General features: G+C 39.5%; 1 protein-coding gene across 1 annotated transcript; it reads right to left on the bottom strand.

Annotated features, from left to right (window-relative positions):
* Window positions 1–540: 540 nt before the first annotated feature.
* LOC137720556 (UDP-rhamnose/UDP-galactose transporter 4-like) lies at window positions 541–5188 on the bottom strand. The gene is made up of 6 exons (XM_068459639.1): window positions 5000–5188; window positions 4347–4564; window positions 3161–3345; window positions 2863–3063; window positions 2326–2487; window positions 541–1189 (listed from the first exon to the last, which is right to left on the bottom strand). The coding sequence occupies exons 2-6, from the start codon at window positions 4474–4476 to the stop codon at window positions 869–871; spliced, it is 999 nt and encodes a 332-aa protein (XP_068315740.1). The 5' UTR covers window positions 4477–4564; window positions 5000–5188; the 3' UTR covers window positions 541–868.
* Window positions 5189–17650: the final 12462 nt, after the last annotated feature.

Here is a 17650-nt window from a genome sequence, read left to right as displayed (position 1 = left end):
CGGAAGATATGAATGTGAAGTTTGCTTCAATGGAATAGATTCATATTTGATATCTCATTTTATGTTTCTCTTTGTAACTCATGGAGTCAACATTCTAAAGATGTAAAAAATGATGTATATCTGAGTTTTCCGGGCAACAAGAAATGCAAAATATCATAAAAGAAAAGCATTGTGCATCTCTTATTAAAAATGCTTTACAATAGATAGAGTAGGATATGCTGCAATTTTACGAAGAACAGCTTACATAGCATGAGTATATTGTCATATGCCTGTCTCGTGTCAATGAAATTAAGACATTTGGACATAAAAACACGCATGTTTTAGTTTCAATGAGCATGAAATCCCACCGTAACAGTGTACCCGTTCAAAGATGTGTCCAGGAGGACCAGGACCACCAACCAAGAGTGAATCAGCAAGAAACTCAGTTGTGGTTGTGGGGTAGATTAAATTACTCTGGAATTTCAACTGTATGCATAGTAAAAGCCCACCTAACATATATCAATACCAGGCTTTTAATTGAGCTCTTTTAAATTAAATTGCTGATATGAAGGACAACTTATTATTCCCTCACAACATGAGATGGTCAGACTTTCATTTAACAAATAAATTACTATAAAAAATAACTGTGGTACAAGGTAAATTTCCAAGGGGGAACTCTTACACCCATCCAATGCAATGGAAGTTTCACTATTGAGTAAATTCAACAACACGAATATGACGAGCTATGGTGAAAACAAAAAATGCTGTATTACCGCGGGATGAAGGATCTGGCTTAAAGTTGTCAAGAAACTCCTCAAATCATCTGACCCTGATACGCTCTCTACTTCTTTCGAAGTACCTCCAACTGTTGTTAACCTGTCACAGAATTCTAGACCTTCTCATCCACGCCAGAAGATTCTGATAATAAGCCACTGTTCTTTTGGGATTTGCTGCTTGGAAGACGCTCCTTGCCTCCTGGCTTGGATGAGGCATTGCCGTACCAGATCATTCCCAATATCGCGATGAACATACCTAGGACTACTTGAAGATTGAGACCCTCCTTCCCGAAGAATATGAACCCTAAGATCAAGACCAGAATTGTCTTCATATGGCCAAGGACTTGAAATGACACAGCAGTAAATCTACCAATGCAGATGAACTGGCTGAGGTTGGTCCCAACCGCGATGGTGCAAGACAGGACAATTAATGACTACACAAAACAAATAGACACCCAAATGTCATTTCCGCTGTAAGCAAAATGCAGGTAGTCATATGTCATAATAACCACTGTAAGAAAAATGGTAGAGTTGCAGCATATTACTCCTAACATGGTTCAAACACAAGAACATTCAATCTCAATTCATTTTTATTTGTCCGAAATGACCTATTGTATAATGGTCTAACTAAAGTTTGCTTAACAACCAGGACTATTTGTGTCAATCAGGCCCTATGAGGGAAAAAAGCAACAGGAAAAAAAAGTCATGTACATTATAAAGATTATCATAAAGAAGAAACTGTGGATTACATGAAAGATGAAAATCAATTGACCATGCTTAAGAAATGATCACTTTTTATTCAATTTCATAGGTTGAAAAAGAACAAATTCATCAATAAGATCAACAGAGAAATGAGAGACGCCACAGATGTTGCCGTTATTGCACACAGAAGAAACGGACTTGTATTTATAACGTTTTGACATCAAAGGGTTTCAAATATAATGGTGTAACATTGCCAATAAGATGATGTGTGCACCATTGTTGGCTTGAAGTAGTAATGTGTTTTCTGCGCTGATATTGGCACAGTTTCAAGTTGATACAATACAGAGAGAGGAAAGATGGTTTCTTTTCCTAGTAAATAATACTGCCAAAGGCCAAAAGGTTAATTGATTTGGCACCATAAATCACTTACGGAATTTGCCAAGAAATTTTTTCAAGTTCACCAGATTAGGAGCTGCCCATGTTTAAAAATACCATGACGTTATTAACACAACCACACAATTAGAGCTTGACACCACAATTGGAACAATAATCAACATAATACACTGGAGCAACCAAGGATCTAGCAATATATACTAACTTAAATATCATGCAAACTTATCATGGAATACAAAGGAAAAAACACTAATATCTATTTTGAAGGGTCATCGAAAAAAATGAATATGCTGACATTGCTGAGACATGCAGTCACAAGCAAAGACATGGGCCTAACTTTCAAAGCACATGCAACTGAGCATGAATAATAGATGAATATTATTCACATAAAGGTTCATGAATCATTAAGTAATTGGGCTCAACTACGAATGCATACTTGTATCTATAGATAATAAGATTGTCATCTATAACTTACCATGGATATCAAATGATAGTCGTACGCGTAAACTATTTTATTTGTCAACCAGTAGTCCAAGAAGGGGCCTAATATCAGCAAAGATGCAGCCTGTACTGGCGCAGTATGTCCCAATAAATTGAAAGATCCAAGAGAATACTTCCGTTGAAGAGAGTGTACATACTGCACAAACATAGATAGTGAACAATGTCGCAAAGGGATAAATTAAATAAAAAATGACTAAAGTAGAGCTTGGAGTGGACCAACATTAGTCAATCCACGTCTATGAACACATTCTATACACAAACGGATCTGAAAAATCATCATCACACAGCCCCACCCATCTAGAAAGAATATGGCTATTGTATTGTTAGCTGTTTAAACAATTTGAACATTTCTTAAGTGGATGCATATTAATAATAATAAATGGAAACATCAATGAAGTTGTAATTTCAAATGTTGAGCCTCAGGAGACCAAGACTAGCTCAACGACCCCTAACCCAGTCCATCCTGGTCCTATCTATATAAGATCAAGAGTTTCAGTTAAGATGTACTTACATGCTGTTGTAGGGCAGTGCTCCAAACTGCCACTAAAGCAGCTATAAAACCCTTGGCATTGACACTGACATCAGTAACAGTACAAACTGCAACTCCAAGGAGAACCAGTGCTATGCTTAGCTTTGTGCCCCTTGAGTAACGCACGTTGTCCAAGACAACTTCTAGAAAACATGATACTGGTATCATAGTCAGCTTCGCGATCTGACAATAAAATTTGAAAGCAAAACCATGTTAATTTATCAAATCTATATCACGAAGAGAAAAAACATGTAATAGTCACTTGTTTATAACCACTCACCTGATAGAATCCCACAGAGTTCCACATTAAACTCACATTCATGCCAACTATGGAGAAATTCGCAAATAAAACAAACTTCAAAAGATCAGGTAATGGTAGCTGAGAGGGCTGGATATATCCCAGCCATTTAAGAACAACAGTCAGTAAGGTTGTTGTGGCAAAATGCAGACCCGTTAATGTTGTAGCTGCATTACATAGAGAAAAATGTAAAGATGGATGAAAATCTTCTGGTACAAAAATAAAATCTTTTGTTTCTTTTGGAGCAGCAGTATGTAAGATGGCTTAGATTACATAGGAGGAGCTAATTAAGGTCTACATGGGCCACCTGACCCTTCTCATATTTTGCCTATTTTGTGTTCATTCATATCCAGATCTTATCATCACTATCATCAATCCATCTACTTTAGAATGCCAAATTATTTCACCATCATCCCTAAATTTCGACTCTTGCTGCTCACAAGAACAAGGGGGCCTAAAGACTACAACAAATCTGAGAAAAATCATTATAGAGGTAGAGCCTACAAGTCTATAATGAATTGGGATATCTATGCATTTTCGTTTTCCTTTCCTGCACCACCTAACAGTCATAACTATCAGAACCAAAACCATTACGTAGAATTAACATTTAAAAAAAAAAAAATATGTGTCCTCTTTAGTAACCTTTATGCAATGATTTTCAGGACCATCATTAAGTCGTAGAGTTTTATTTATATCCAAAATCAAATAGATCCTTCTCCACACGCCAATCATAAAACGAGTGCAAAGTTTACTTCCAACTTCCAATATCTAGTTATCCATCGACTCATTATAAGCCATGTCTATAAACTCCCCAACCCTCCCCCTTACCTATTGTTTTGTAAGTGATCTATATTCATCAAGGAAAGTATGGCTTCAAAGTTACTGACAACTCCCTACATTGAAAACTAAAGAAGGTAATTTTCCAACTCAGGAGAGGCAAACAGAAACCTGAAAGCCAAGAATAAACATTTTCATAACGATTTTAAAAACATAACAATATATAAAGAAAAAAGAAGCGTCCTTTACACCATTTCAATATGGTTTCTAAGAGCTAAAATCCTCAGACATTAATAGATGTTATAAAAAAGGGCATCAAACTGAATACTGAGTCGATATGGGAATGCGAATGAAGAAACTCAGTGAACAAAACAGGACAACAGAAACTTACCAAAACTGAAACCGTGCGTAGCCATCAACGATTTATTGACAATGATTATTCCAACAGATGTGACAACATTGAACAACCATGAGGCAGCATCAAGAGAAGCCTTCCGATCAGCTTTGCCTGCTGAAGCCATTTTTAACCTATATAGATCCTACTTGATCACCAGATTCTCCACTGCTTACTTGGTCTTCATATACCAATACGCCCGCCCGAATCACTATCTGTGTAGGATTAGGGCATAATGTCACACACTTTCAATACTAAAATCAGCATTTTTCAAATTAACCACAGAAGAAACAATTAAATTTCGAGATTGATCCAAGATTTGAATTTCTACACACAAAAAAAAAAAAAAAAAAAAAAAAAAAAAACATGAATTCAATACAATAATATAACAAGGAACACAAAAGGGAAAACAATTTCCAAAGTCTGAAGCGCCATTGTTACAATTCCAAACAGATCCACGAAAAATCAGAGGGAAACAAAGTATGATAATATAATTCGAATTTCAAATCGCATAACAGATAACAGTAAATGTAGGTCAATCCAAAGAAGCAGCCAGCAACCCAATTAAAGAAAATCTGCAAAATCTTTAACTTCCCGGGAAAACGAAAAGCTTCAATGTAAAAAGCGAGTGGGAAGCTGAAAGTAGGAACCTGAGGGACGAAGACGGAGAAGAAGAAGAGGAAGATTGAGAGGAGGCCTGGGGATTTGCGGAGGTAATAAAAATAGGAGGAGTTTGAGAGAAGAACAACGTCCGGAATTCGATGGCGTTTGAGGAATTGAACAACGCCGTCCTCGTCGCCATTAAAGACAGATATGGAGACGTTAGACTGCGAAAGTGAATCAACACTCTCTCTCTTTCTCTGCATTTTATTTTATTATTTTATAATTAGTTTTATTTTAGTAAGGGTTTTATTAATAATATCTTAATTGGGTTTAGATTAGGAGAATGTGCTTCATTTTGTGCTCATTCCGTCGTACAGGGAGAGCCGGAATATCTTTTTGGCTAAATTGCCAATTTGCCCCCTGAGCTATCACGTAACTTTCGATTTCATCCAAATTAACGTTAACTCTTATCACATGTTATTGACCCTAAAAACTACCAAGCCTACGTAGCATGCAAGCCGAATAATTAATAAGCTAACTACGTTATTCGATTGTGTGCAAGGCGTGCCAACTCACTGCTCGAGCTCAGCCGGGGAGTAAAATGTGTTGATGTTGCGTTGAGCATGATGCTGACTTCTTGATCTTGCGACTGCGGTAGAGGAAGGAACATGTCTCGGCCTTCGGGTTCTAGAGCCTGAAGACAAGGCTACTACTTTTACGAAGTTCAATATCAGATTAGGCTTTCAATGTGCCGAATGTAGTAACCTGTAACACCTCACTTCGCCAAGAAGACTAATGAGATGATCTCCACCAACAAGGACTCGAAAATCCTTGTCGATTGAGACTTGGATAAATAGCCAGTCGATCTCGAAGCAGTGTTGTTTATCCAAACTGAAGGTGTTCCTCGGTCGGCTGATTCTACGGCTCCAATGTTGTTTATCTAAACTGAAGAGGTCGCCGGTTGACTTCACAGTGCTGTTTATCCAAACTGAAAATGTGTTGGCGGAAAAAGAAAATAAAAATCTCAAGGTGTTTGAGAGGTTTGCGCAGGTCAATTTGTATGTTGAATTGGAAGGGCTTTGAATGATGCACTTCCTCCTTTATTTATAGTAGTGAACCTACTCCTGGTCGAACCAGAGATGTACTCAGACTAGAACTCCTTATCCCAATCGGATTATGATTTTGCCAATCCTAGTTCCAATAGGTTCCTGAACTAGACTTTATAATGAACCAGATTCATAACCTAATTCTTAGTGCCTTCAGCTTTGAGACCCCTTGTTGTATTAGGATTCGCCCTCTTTGCTTATCCAAATCAAATCAATCATTCTCACAATAGGACTCAGCCAACTTGATTGGGCGGCCTTATGGCGGCAGGACGGCCCATAATAGTTTTGGAATAGTATTGGGCCGAAAACAAACCTAGGCTTGGCCCAATAAAATTATTTTGGGTTCAAACACATGCACACCACGTGACTCTCCTTTGTGGACAAAAGCGTCACTTCAATAGACATTCAGACACAAAAGCTATAGAATATCACACATATTTGCATAGGTTTATATTTTACAAATCCAAGGTTTTTAATTATTTAAAAAAAATGAAGTGACCGAACTACCCTGACATGTTGTGCACATGATTCCATTTAACATAAATTTGGATGGAATGAATGAAAATTTAACAGCAGGGGCAAATCAGTCAAAAAAATTAGTTTAAATCCTTAATTTTCCAATTAAAAAGTTCATGGGGGAAATCGAAAGTTAAGTAATAGTTCAAGGGGCAAATCGTCAATTTACTTTATCTTTTTTTATCTTTTGTAAGCTATGAGAAAATCGTAATTAACGTATTCAATTGGAATTTTAGGTGAAATTTACGTAAATTTTAATATCTTAGATTTTGGCCATGGCTTTACCCTCCTTGTACAAAGTGTTTAAGTTCGAACTGATGATAATTGAGTTTTTGTTTCATGTACATCATTTTCAAACAAGTACGTCAATTTATTAAATAAAGAGAACTACGAAAACATGTTCATGAAAAAGTCTGCCTCAAAAAGGTCATTTCAATCTAGATCTCAATAATGATGAAAATTACAACAAAATATGATCAATTGCAAAACCATATTATTTGATTAATGTACATCATTTAGATATTAGGATTATCATGAGTGTCAATCACTGTTCTAAAAATTCCTTCATAGGCGCTAGACAGCTAATCACCTCCCTGATTAATTCATAAGCGTTTGAAAACTAAGAAATGGTGTAACATCCCATATCGCCCAGGGGAGTGAATCATGTAAGCCTTATATGTATATTCTCATCTCTACCTAGCACGAGCCCTTTTGGGAGCTCACTGACTTCAGGTTTCATCGGAACTCCGAAGTTAAGCGAGTTGGGGCTGAGAGCATTCCCATGATGGGTAATCCACCGGGAAGTTCTCGTGTGAGTTCCTAGAAACAAAACCATGAGGGCGTGGTCGGGGCCCAAAGTGAACAATATCAGGCTACGGTGGTGGAACGGGCCCAGGATGTGGTGGGGGCCCGGGTCGGGATGTGACAATTTGGTATCAGAGCCTAGCCCTGACTGTGATGTGCCGACGAGGACATTGGGCCCCTAAGGGGGATGGATTGTAACATCCCACATTGCCCAGGGGAGTGAATCATGTAAACCTTATATGTATATTCCAATCTCTACCTAACATGAGGCCTTTTGGGTGCTCACTGGCTTCAGGTTCCATCAGAACTCCGAAGTTAAGTGAGTTGGGGCTGAGAGCATTCCCATGATGGGTAACCCACCGGGAAGTTCTCGTGTGAGTTCCTAGAAACAAAACCGTGAGGGCGTGGTCGGGGCCCAAAGCGAACAATATCGTGCTACGGTGGTGGAGCAGGCCCGGGATATGTGGTGGTCGCCCGGGCTGGGATGTGGCAAATGGCGGCTAGACCTGCTTAGTCACCCACCTAGGTCGAGTCTCACTTAGACAAAAATTAGATAACTTACATTTTTCATTTTGTTTTTGTTTTTTTTTTTTTTTTACATTATTTTAAGATACTTGTTGAATAATTGGATAACACTCATTATATGCTTGGTCTCATGTTTTCAATATGTTCTAATATTTTATATTCTATATGTTATTTTATTTTGCAATTTATGTATCCCCATGGACGGAAGGAGGTAAGGCCCAGTGGGGGTACATGCCCCCTCTCATCCCTTTTTTTTTTTTTTTCATTACAAATTATTCAATTAATCATTCTCATTTTTTTTTGCCTTGCAAATTATTCAATTAATCATATTAAAATAATAAAAATCTTCTTTTAGTTTTTAAATGCCCCTCCATCTTGTATATTTTTCTCATGCACTAATGTCTAAACCTTGTTGAGTTCCATGTATTTGGTTAATTAGTACAAATGAGCATTAGATTGTCAACAATTAAAGACAAAATTAGACAATAGAGTAATAAAATTAGGCATTTTGTAATTAATTTTTTCAGCATTTGTAAAAGAACTAGCTTTATTTGTCCAAAAAAGAAGCTCAAATTTTTTAAGGTGCCTTGTAACAGCCCGTCCCGAATTATTTGTACTTACCTTAGGTGCGAAAAGACTAAAATGCCCTTGGACGTTAATTGGTGTTGTGGGGTGTTGTTTAGTTGTTTCTTTTGGTTGTTGACTCATCTAAGACCACACACCCACGCACACACCCATACCACACTCCCGTGCCTTCTCTCTCTCTCCTCCCTCTTTCGATTTTCTGCAACGTCTGTATAAGTTGTACGGACAACACCAAACCAACCCATTTCTGTGAAGATCATGCTCGTATTTAGTACCATCACCTTCATCTCGTCATCACGAACTCATCTGTACCAGTTTTTAGACGTGAAACCCTCGAAAACCTAAGAACCAGGGAACCTAGATTTTGTGCACTGTTCATGCACACGTGATCATGGGGGTTTTAGAAGTTTTTAAGTTCATAGGAAGCTTTGGAACACTCTCACGAAGCTTGGAGAAGTATTTTGGAAGAAATTGGACGTCGTGAAGGCCAGGAGTGACGAGTTGCAGGTCTGGCCGGAATTTCGTGGTTTCTCCAGCGAGATTCCGTGAATTTCAGGGCTTGAAAGTGGTAAGGTTTTGTTCTACTTGTTGTAAGCTTCATTTGGGTATCAATTTCGTGGAATTTGGTTGAGAAATGAAGAAGTTATGAAGTTTTGAAAATTTTCCAGTTTCTGGCGAGAATTCGAGTTGCAGACGGCGGGGTTGACGGTGGCAGCCAGCAAGACTCACCGGAGAAGACAAGGAATATTCCGTCAACTTTGACGAAATATACTAACGGCGTCAGGTATATATAACGGTATATTCCATTTTTTGACGGAATATTCCCTAACACCGTTACCGTTAGGGTTACCACACGTGTGCCAGGCACGTGCCCGTGCGTGGCCGGCGCGTGGCGGCACGTGGGTGGTCAGAAAATTATTTTAAAAATATGGAGATGTTCGTGAGGTTGAGTAGATCACGTTGGTATATCCAAACACCCCATTTAAGCATTGTATGAGAAGTTATTACCTAGTTTTGGTTATGTGCTTTAAATTGACGTTTTTATACTTGTTTCGTATATAGGTGAGACTTATCTTGAGGACGAGCGCAGTCACTCGAGACAAGGAGGTTACGACCCTTCCACATATCAGTGAGTGGGCTTTTGGTTTTCCGTATATACCTATATACTGTGGTTTTTCCTAGAAAATGAAATGGAATGTTTATATGTTTTAAATGCCATACATAACGTTTGCCTATTTATTTATGCATTAGTAGTGCATATATGTATGTTTAGTGCTGCAGACGCACAGGTAAGTGCCAGGTGAGTTTATGGCTTATGGTTGTGAATTAGTGGTTATGTGAGATGCATAGAGAGCTCATAACCTGCACCCCCAGTGTTAGTATTCCTGCCCAGAGTAGGGCACAATCCTTCACGTGATGTTCACCTCCCGCACCACACGCTCATCTTGGATCCAAGTTAGGTGCACAGTCCTGTCGTACAGACCATTATAGGTGATTTCGACTCGTAGGTGACTGAGTATTATCGGAGGTTCACTGATTTATTTCATTATTATCCGGAGGTTGCTGCCAATACGAGTGAGATGCTTCGTTGTTTTCGATTGGGTACTAAGAATAAGTGGCATTCTATGGCGACCATTACTTCTTGCGACTCTTATCAGGAGTTCTATAAGATTCTGTTGCGGATTGAGGATTCTGAGAACATGCCTAGCGAGAGTGAGGAAGAGGAAAAAGATGGCACTCAAAGGAAAGATGACAAAGGCAAAGGTCAAGCATCTCTAGGACCTCGCAAGACCCAGAGCTTTAAGCGAGGTAGGACTAGTTCCAGTTCTTCCAGCGGAGGTTTTAGTGCCACTGGTCAGGGAAGAGGTGGTAGAGTTTCTCAAGGTCCTAGAGGCCAGAGACAAGGCGATACTGGTAGAGGAAAAGCTCCATTGTGCCGCAGGTGTAACAATTGGCATTTTGGAAAGTGCAAGAGAGGCAGCAGTGGTTCTTTTACTTGTGGGCAGATGGGACATAGAGCTGCAAATTGTCCTCAGAATTAGCAGAGGCCCCAACAGTATTTCTTACCACCACATGCGCCGATCCAGCAGGTTCCAGGGCCTGGTAGTTATGGTCAGATAGGTCATGGTGGTGCCTACTATTATCAGGGTGATGTCGTTCCTTATGCTCTAGGATAATATCCATATCCCCAAGATCCTTATTCTCAGAGTGGGTATCCTCAGTACTCTGAAGGTTATATGCTGTATCCTCCCATTCTAGCGGGTGGATTTTAGTGGTACCAAGGAGGACAACCTTAGTAGGGAGAGATTGCTACTAGTAGTGTTGGATCTTCAAGGAAGTCTGGTTAGCCTAGTCAGGGGTGTAATGTGCAGGGTCGAGGTGGTCAGACTAGTAGAGGTCGTGGTGGACGACAGCAGACCCAGGGGCGCATCCACAATATTTCTCTGCAGGATGCTCAGAATAATCCTAACTTGATTATGGGTACGTTAAATATCCTTGATTATTTTGCTAGAGTATTGATTGATTGTGGTGCGACACATTCTGTTATTTCTCATACATTTGCTCAAGTGACGCAACCTCGCCCTACACCTCTAGGGTATGATTTAGAGTTTGCTATGCCTAAAGGGGAGATATGTTATGTCGATTGTGTGTATCCAGGATGTCCAGTGATGGTGGAGGATGTTGTTATGCCAGCTGACCTTATCTTGTTAGATATTGTTGATTTTGATATGATTTTAGGCACATATTGGTTGCATTTTAATCGTGCCAATATTGATTGCTACAGGAAAACAGTAACCTTCCATCGTCCTGGATTACCTATGGTTACTTTTGTGGGTAAGCAGAGTGGGGTGAGACATGGCGTTATTTCTGCTGTGAGAGCAAAAAGGTTATTATCAAAAGGGTGCTAGGGATACTTAGCTCATGTAGTGTTGAACGATGTTGCTCCTAGTAGTGTGGAGGACGTAAGGGTAGTCAGGCATTTTCCTGATGTATTCCCTAACAATTTACCTAGATTGTGGCTAGACCGAGATATAGAGTTTACCATTGATTTGCTTCAAGGTACTAATCATATATCCTTGACTCCTTATCGAATGGCTCCTGCTGAGTTGAGGGACTTGAAAATCTAGTTGCAGGAATTAGTGGATAAAGGTTTTATTCAGCCTAGTACTTCACCCTGGGGAGCTCTAATGTTGTTTGTGAGGAAGAAAGACAGGATTTTGAGGCTATGCATTGATTACCGGCAATTGAATCGGGTAACAATTAAAAACCGTTATCCATTGCCGCGAATAGATGATTTGTTTGATCAGCTTCGAGGTGCTTGTGTATTTTCCAAGATTGATTTGAGGTCTGGTTATTATCAGTTGAAGAGCAGTAGTGAGGATGTCCCTAAGACAGCTTTCAGGACTCGTTATGGTCATTACGAGTTTCTGGTAATGCCATTTGGATTGACGAATGCACCAGCAGCTTTTATGGATTTGATGAACCGAGTATTCCAGCCATATTTGGATAGGTTTGTCATTGTCTTTATTGACGATATCCTGGTATACTCTAAATCTAAATCTAAGCATGTTCGACATCTTACTTTAGTGTTGAAAAGGTTGAGGGAACACCAACTGTATCCTACGTTTAGCAAGTGCCAATTTTGGTTAAATCAAGTGCCATTTTTGGGACATGTCATAGCTGCTCAAGGTATTTTGGTGGATCCTCAAAATGTAGCAGCAGTGGAGATTTGGGAGCATCCACGGACCGTCACTGAGGTGAGGAGTTTTCTTGGCTTAGCAGGATATTACCGACAGTTTGTAAAGGATTTTTCCGTGATTGCTTTACCATTGACGAGGTTAACAAGGAAGGATGTTAAATTTGAGTGGGATGATAATTGTGAGCAAAGTTTCCACCAATTGAAGTATTGTCTCTCTCATGCACTTGTTTTGGCACTCCCGGATGATAGTGGTAATTTCGAAGTCTACAATGATGCTTCCTTGAATGGTCTGGGATGTGTGCTGATGCAACATGGTAGGGTGATTGCTTATGCTTCATGACAATCAAAGCCTCATGAGTTGAATTACCCTACGCATGATTTGGAGTTAGCAGCCATTATCTTTGCTTTGAAGATGTGGAGACATTATCTTTATGGGGAAAAATGTAAGATCTTTACGGATCATAAGTGTCTTCAATATCTTTTCACTCAAAGAGACCTTAATCTTTGTCAACGGAGATGGTTGGAACTGCTTAGTGATTATGATTGCATGATTGATTATCACCATGGTCGTGCGAATGTGGTAAAGGTAGAAGATCAGGAGGTAGGCCTTACTTGCTAATTTTCAAGTTAGGCTGATTTTAATTGATCGTGTACTTGAAGCCTAGATGGTTGATGAAGAGACCCAGGAAATAATTCAAGTAAGGAATCAGGGGAAAAAGAAAAACTTCAGAGTTTGAGAATCAGATGGCATGCTTATGCAGGAGAGCAGAATGTTTGTGCTGAATAATTTGGAATTAAAGAAAGCAATTATTGATGAAGTGCATATCTTAGCTTATGCGTTGCATCCAGGAGCTACTAAAATGTATCATACCATTCGACCATTTTATTATTGGCCGGGTATGAAAAGAGAGATAGCTGAGTATGTGAGTAGGTGTGCCATTTTCCAACAAGTTAAAGCTGAAAGGAAGAAGCCATTTGGGTTGTTGCAGCTACTTCCCATTCCAGAGTTGAAATGGGAAAATATTATGATGGATTTTGTGTACAAGCTTCGGCGTACACATAATGGTTTTGACGGCATTTGGGTGATAGTTGATCGATTTACTAAGTCAGCGCATTTTATTCCAGTGAGGGAAAAGTATTCTTTGGGCCGATTAGCTGAATTATTCATATTGAAGATTGTGAAGTACCATGGTGTTCCAGTGAGTATTGTCTCGGATCGTGACCCAAGATTTACTTCTAAATTTTGGGTGGCTTTTCAGGAAGTTTTGGGTACGAGATTACTCTAGAGTGCATCATATCATCCTCTGACAGACGGACAATCAGAGAGGACCATTCAGACATTGGAGGATATGTTGATATCTTTGGTGTTGCAGTTTGGCGATGCTTGGCACAAGTGGTTGGATTTAATGGAATTTGTCTACAACAACATCTTTCATTCGAGTTTAGGCATGTCACCATTTGAGGCACTGTATGGTAAATCTTGCCGTACACCCCTATATTGGTCAGAGGTCAGAGAAAAAGTTTTGGTGGGCCCTAAGATTGTAGACAAGACTACTCAGAATGTTCAGGTAATTAAGTCTAACCTGAAAGCGGCCCAGGATCGACAAAAGAGCTTAGTAGACATGCATGCCATTGACAGGGTGTATGAAGTTGGTGATTGGGTGTTTCTGAAGCTTTCACCAAGGAGAGGTGTAGTACGGTTCAGAAAGAAAGGTAAGTTAAGTCCCAGGTATATCGAACCATATTTGATCACCGAACGAGTTGGTGAAGTGGCTTACAGGCTTGAGTTGCCTTCTAAGCTGGCTAAAGTGCATAATGTTTTTCATGTGTCCATGCTTCATCATTACATTGCGGATCCGTCGCATGTGATACCTCCTTAACCATTGGAAATTAATCCGGATTTGACATATGATGAGGAACCACTAATGATTCTAGATTGGAAGGAACAGGTTCTGAGGAACAAGACTGTGAGTTTAGTGAAAGTTTTGTGGAGGAATCACTCAATAGAGGTGGCTACTTAGGAGAAGGAAGAACGGATGAGAGATTTGTATCCCTCCTTGTTTTATGGTTACTGGTTGTGACAGCCTGCCCCGAATTATTTGTATTGTAGGTGTGAAAAGATTAAAATGCCCTTGGACGTTAATTGTGTTGTGGGGTGTTGTTTAGTTGTTTCTTTTGATTGTTGACTCATTTAGGACCACACACCCACACACACACACCTATACCACACTTCCGTGCCTTCTTTCTCTCTCTGTCCTCCCTCTTTCGATTTTCTACAACGTCCGTACAAGTTGTACAGACAACACCAAACCAACCCATTTCTTTGCAGATCGAGCTCGTGTTTAGTACCATCACCTTCATCTCGTCATCACGAACTCATCTATACCAGTTTTTGTTGGAAGTATGCCCATAAAGCCACTCATTTGATGTAATAGCTTTTTGGAATACTTATTGTGTTAAACTTTTATATGTTTAATAGAGGGCAAAGCTTATTGTTAATCACTATTTATAGTATCTTGTGTTTAAGCAATAAGGGAATCCAAGGAATGTATTTGATCTAAGAGACAAGTGATTTAAGTTAGTTAAATTAACGGGACCTTTCTCTTATGTTCATTCCTAAAACGTTCCTAGCCATAGGATTGCCAATTGGGCATTGACAATCCGCTAAGGTTAGTATGTGTTATGTCGACTCAAGCGTGAGTATGAACTAGTCTCAAGTCATTTGGTGTTGGACACTAAGGCAAACACATAGGTGCTCGAAAGAGTAATCGAGTACACTGAACAACGATCAAACGAGAGTTCGAACATACATGTCATGTGAGAACTTAATAGTTGCAATATGCAAAGTAGTCATTTGACCTGAGGCATCATTGATGTCTAATGGTTAGGTCCTTGATCTTTGATTATGTCAACGGCATTCCATTGGAGTGTCCACGTCATTGTTGGGGTCAAGCTATCTAGTCATATAGGCATATGAATGCACAACAAGGGATCTCTAACCTTCCATGGTGGAAGGAGAATACTCTAAGATATGATTCGAGAGTCTTTGGCCAAAGCATATGAATATGACTAAGGAAGTTTGTTCCAAATCTTATTCAATTGAATCATATAGAGAAGTATCACATTGGATAGTAGACATGAAACAAACTATCACTTAAACAATGTGATTAAGAGTATTGTATTAGAGAAGGACCGTATTGCATTGTAGTTGTAACGGGATAGGTTCTCCAACCACTTCTACTTAGCTTGGGTAACCATGACATGCTGCTAGGCGTCACCCATGGTTTGTGGAAGCCCTAAAGATTAGCAAACACTAATTTTAAGGGAGAATTGGAATGTGGTTTCAATTCACAATCGATCGTTAAGAGTAACATCGCCCACTACCTCGCTAATTGGAACCTAATGGATCGTACACCGAGTAAGGATATAAGTGAAGAAATTATATGAAATGGATAAGCAATTAAATGGTTTAATTGAAGAATGGTCAAGATTAATTAAATAGTTAATTAATTATACGAAACGTTCGTATTGGGCGTTTAAGTTAGTTTTGGGCTTCGGGGCACAAAAACGTTTTGGTCCACAAGGCCCATTATGTTTAAGTTGTATGACAACTAAAACAAAATGGGCAATTAAGCCCAATAACAACATATGGCCGGCCATAAGGGTGAGGGGTAGCAAACTTGTATTAATTACAAGTTTGCCACTCACATGAAATGAAGTATAAATCAACATTATAGCTTTGTTTCACATTAGGGTTTTCTAATAGAATTTGGGTGAAACATTTTCTCTCATTTTCTACATAGAGGCCGGCCACTTAGGGGAGGAACATCTAGCAATCTTCTTCTTCCCTAAGTCATCCATTTCATCTTCACACTACATGCTCCAGAAAGTCTTTGTCGCCAGAACTGCTATGTTTCTTGAGGAACAATTTGTTCTCAAAGGAACTATAAGTAAAACGATGGAAATTAATGAGATTAATGATGAACCACAAACAAGCACACGACATGTTGACAACCCTGTTCCTGAACCCCTAGGTCCACGTAGATCTGAACGGGTTAATAAGCCACCTAAGAGGTATGGCTTAGACAATGAATTTGCGGAATTGCACCTTCTAGGTGACAATGACATAAAGGAGGACCCGAGGGACTACACTGAAGCAATGTCCGACATTGATTCAAAGAGATGGCATGAGGCCATGAAATCCGAGATGGATTCCATGTATCAAAATCAGGTCTGGACTCTTGTAGACCCTCCAGAAGGTATAGTACCTGTTGGAAATAAATGGGTATTCAAGAGGAAGATAGGCGTTGATGGGAACGTGGAGACTTAGAAGGCTAGACTAGTAGCCAAAGGTTACAAGCAACGAGAAGGGATTGACTATGAAGAAACTTTCTCTCCTGTAGCCATGATTAAGTCCATTCGGATTTTGCTTGCTATAGCTGCGTACCATGATTATGAAATCTGGCAAATGGACGTGAAGACAGCCTTTCTGAACGGCTACCTAGAGGAAGAGCTTTATATGGCTCAACCCGAAGGTTTCGTGTCCAAGTCTGAAAAGACTAAGGTATGCAAGCTTCAGAGGTCCATTTATGGACTTAAGCAAGCCTCCAGGAGCTGGAACATTCGTTTTGATACTGAAATCAAATCATTTGGTTTTACTCAAAACGAAGACGACAATTGTGTTTATCAAAAAGTCGTTGGGGAAGCAGTTGTATTCCTAGTGTTATATGTAGATGACATATTACTATTCGGGAATGACACTGCAGTAGTTTCTTCTGTAAAAGTGTGGTTGTCCAAAACCTTCCACATGAAAGATTTAGGAGATGCATCTTATGTACTTGGGATAAAGCTCTATCGTGATAGATCCAGAAAATTAATTGGATTATCCCAATCTATGTACATTGATAAGGTGCTAAGTAGGTTCCAGATAGAGCAATCTAAGAAAGGTATTCTTCCTGTAGGACATGGAATTCATCTTTCTAAGTCCATGGGACCTAAGACTCCTGAAGAGATACGGCATATGAATATGATTCCTTATGCTTCCGCCATAGGAAGTCTTATGTATGCCATGATATGCACAAGGCCTGATATCGCATATGTTGTGAGCATTACTAGTCGATATCAATCTAACCCAGGATTAGAACACTGGGCAGCTGTCAAGACGGTCCTTAAGTACTTAAGAAGAACTAAGGACATGTTCCTCGTTTATGGAGGAACGACAGAGTTGCGAGTGGAAGGCTATACAGACGCAGATTTCCAATCTGACGTCGATGATAGAAGTTCCAACTCCGGATATGTATTCATTCTGAATGGTGGGGCTGTCAGCTGGAAAAGCAAGAAACAAAGTGTAATTGCCGATTCCACGACAGAGGCTGAATATGTCGCTACAGCTGAAGCCGGCAAAGAAGCATTCTGGATGAAAAAGTTCATTACTGAACTTGGAGTGGTTCCAACCATTACAT

This window comes from Pyrus communis, chromosome 16 (genome assembly GCF_963583255.1).
Source record: "Pyrus communis chromosome 16, drPyrComm1.1, whole genome shotgun sequence".
NCBI lineage: Eukaryota > Viridiplantae > Streptophyta > Magnoliopsida > Rosales > Rosaceae > Pyrus > Pyrus communis.
This window is presented reverse-complemented; position numbering and strand designations above follow the sequence as displayed.

What these genes read in the sequence shown, in the direction of transcription:
- LOC137720556 (XM_068459639.1), bottom strand. Translation starts at nt 4,476, where the DNA reads ATGGCTTCAGCAGGCAAAGCTGATCGGAAGGCTTCTCTTGATGCTGCC. An exon ending in ACTCTGTGGGATTCTATCAG is followed by an intron (nt 3,064 to 3,160) that starts GTGAGTGGTTAT and finishes TTTTATTGTCAG; the next exon opens with ATCGCGAAGCTGACTATGAT. An exon ending in GCACTGCCCTACAACAGCAT is followed by an intron (nt 2,488 to 2,862) that starts GTAAGTACATCT and finishes ATGTTTGTGCAG; the next exon opens with TATGTACACTCTCTTCAACG.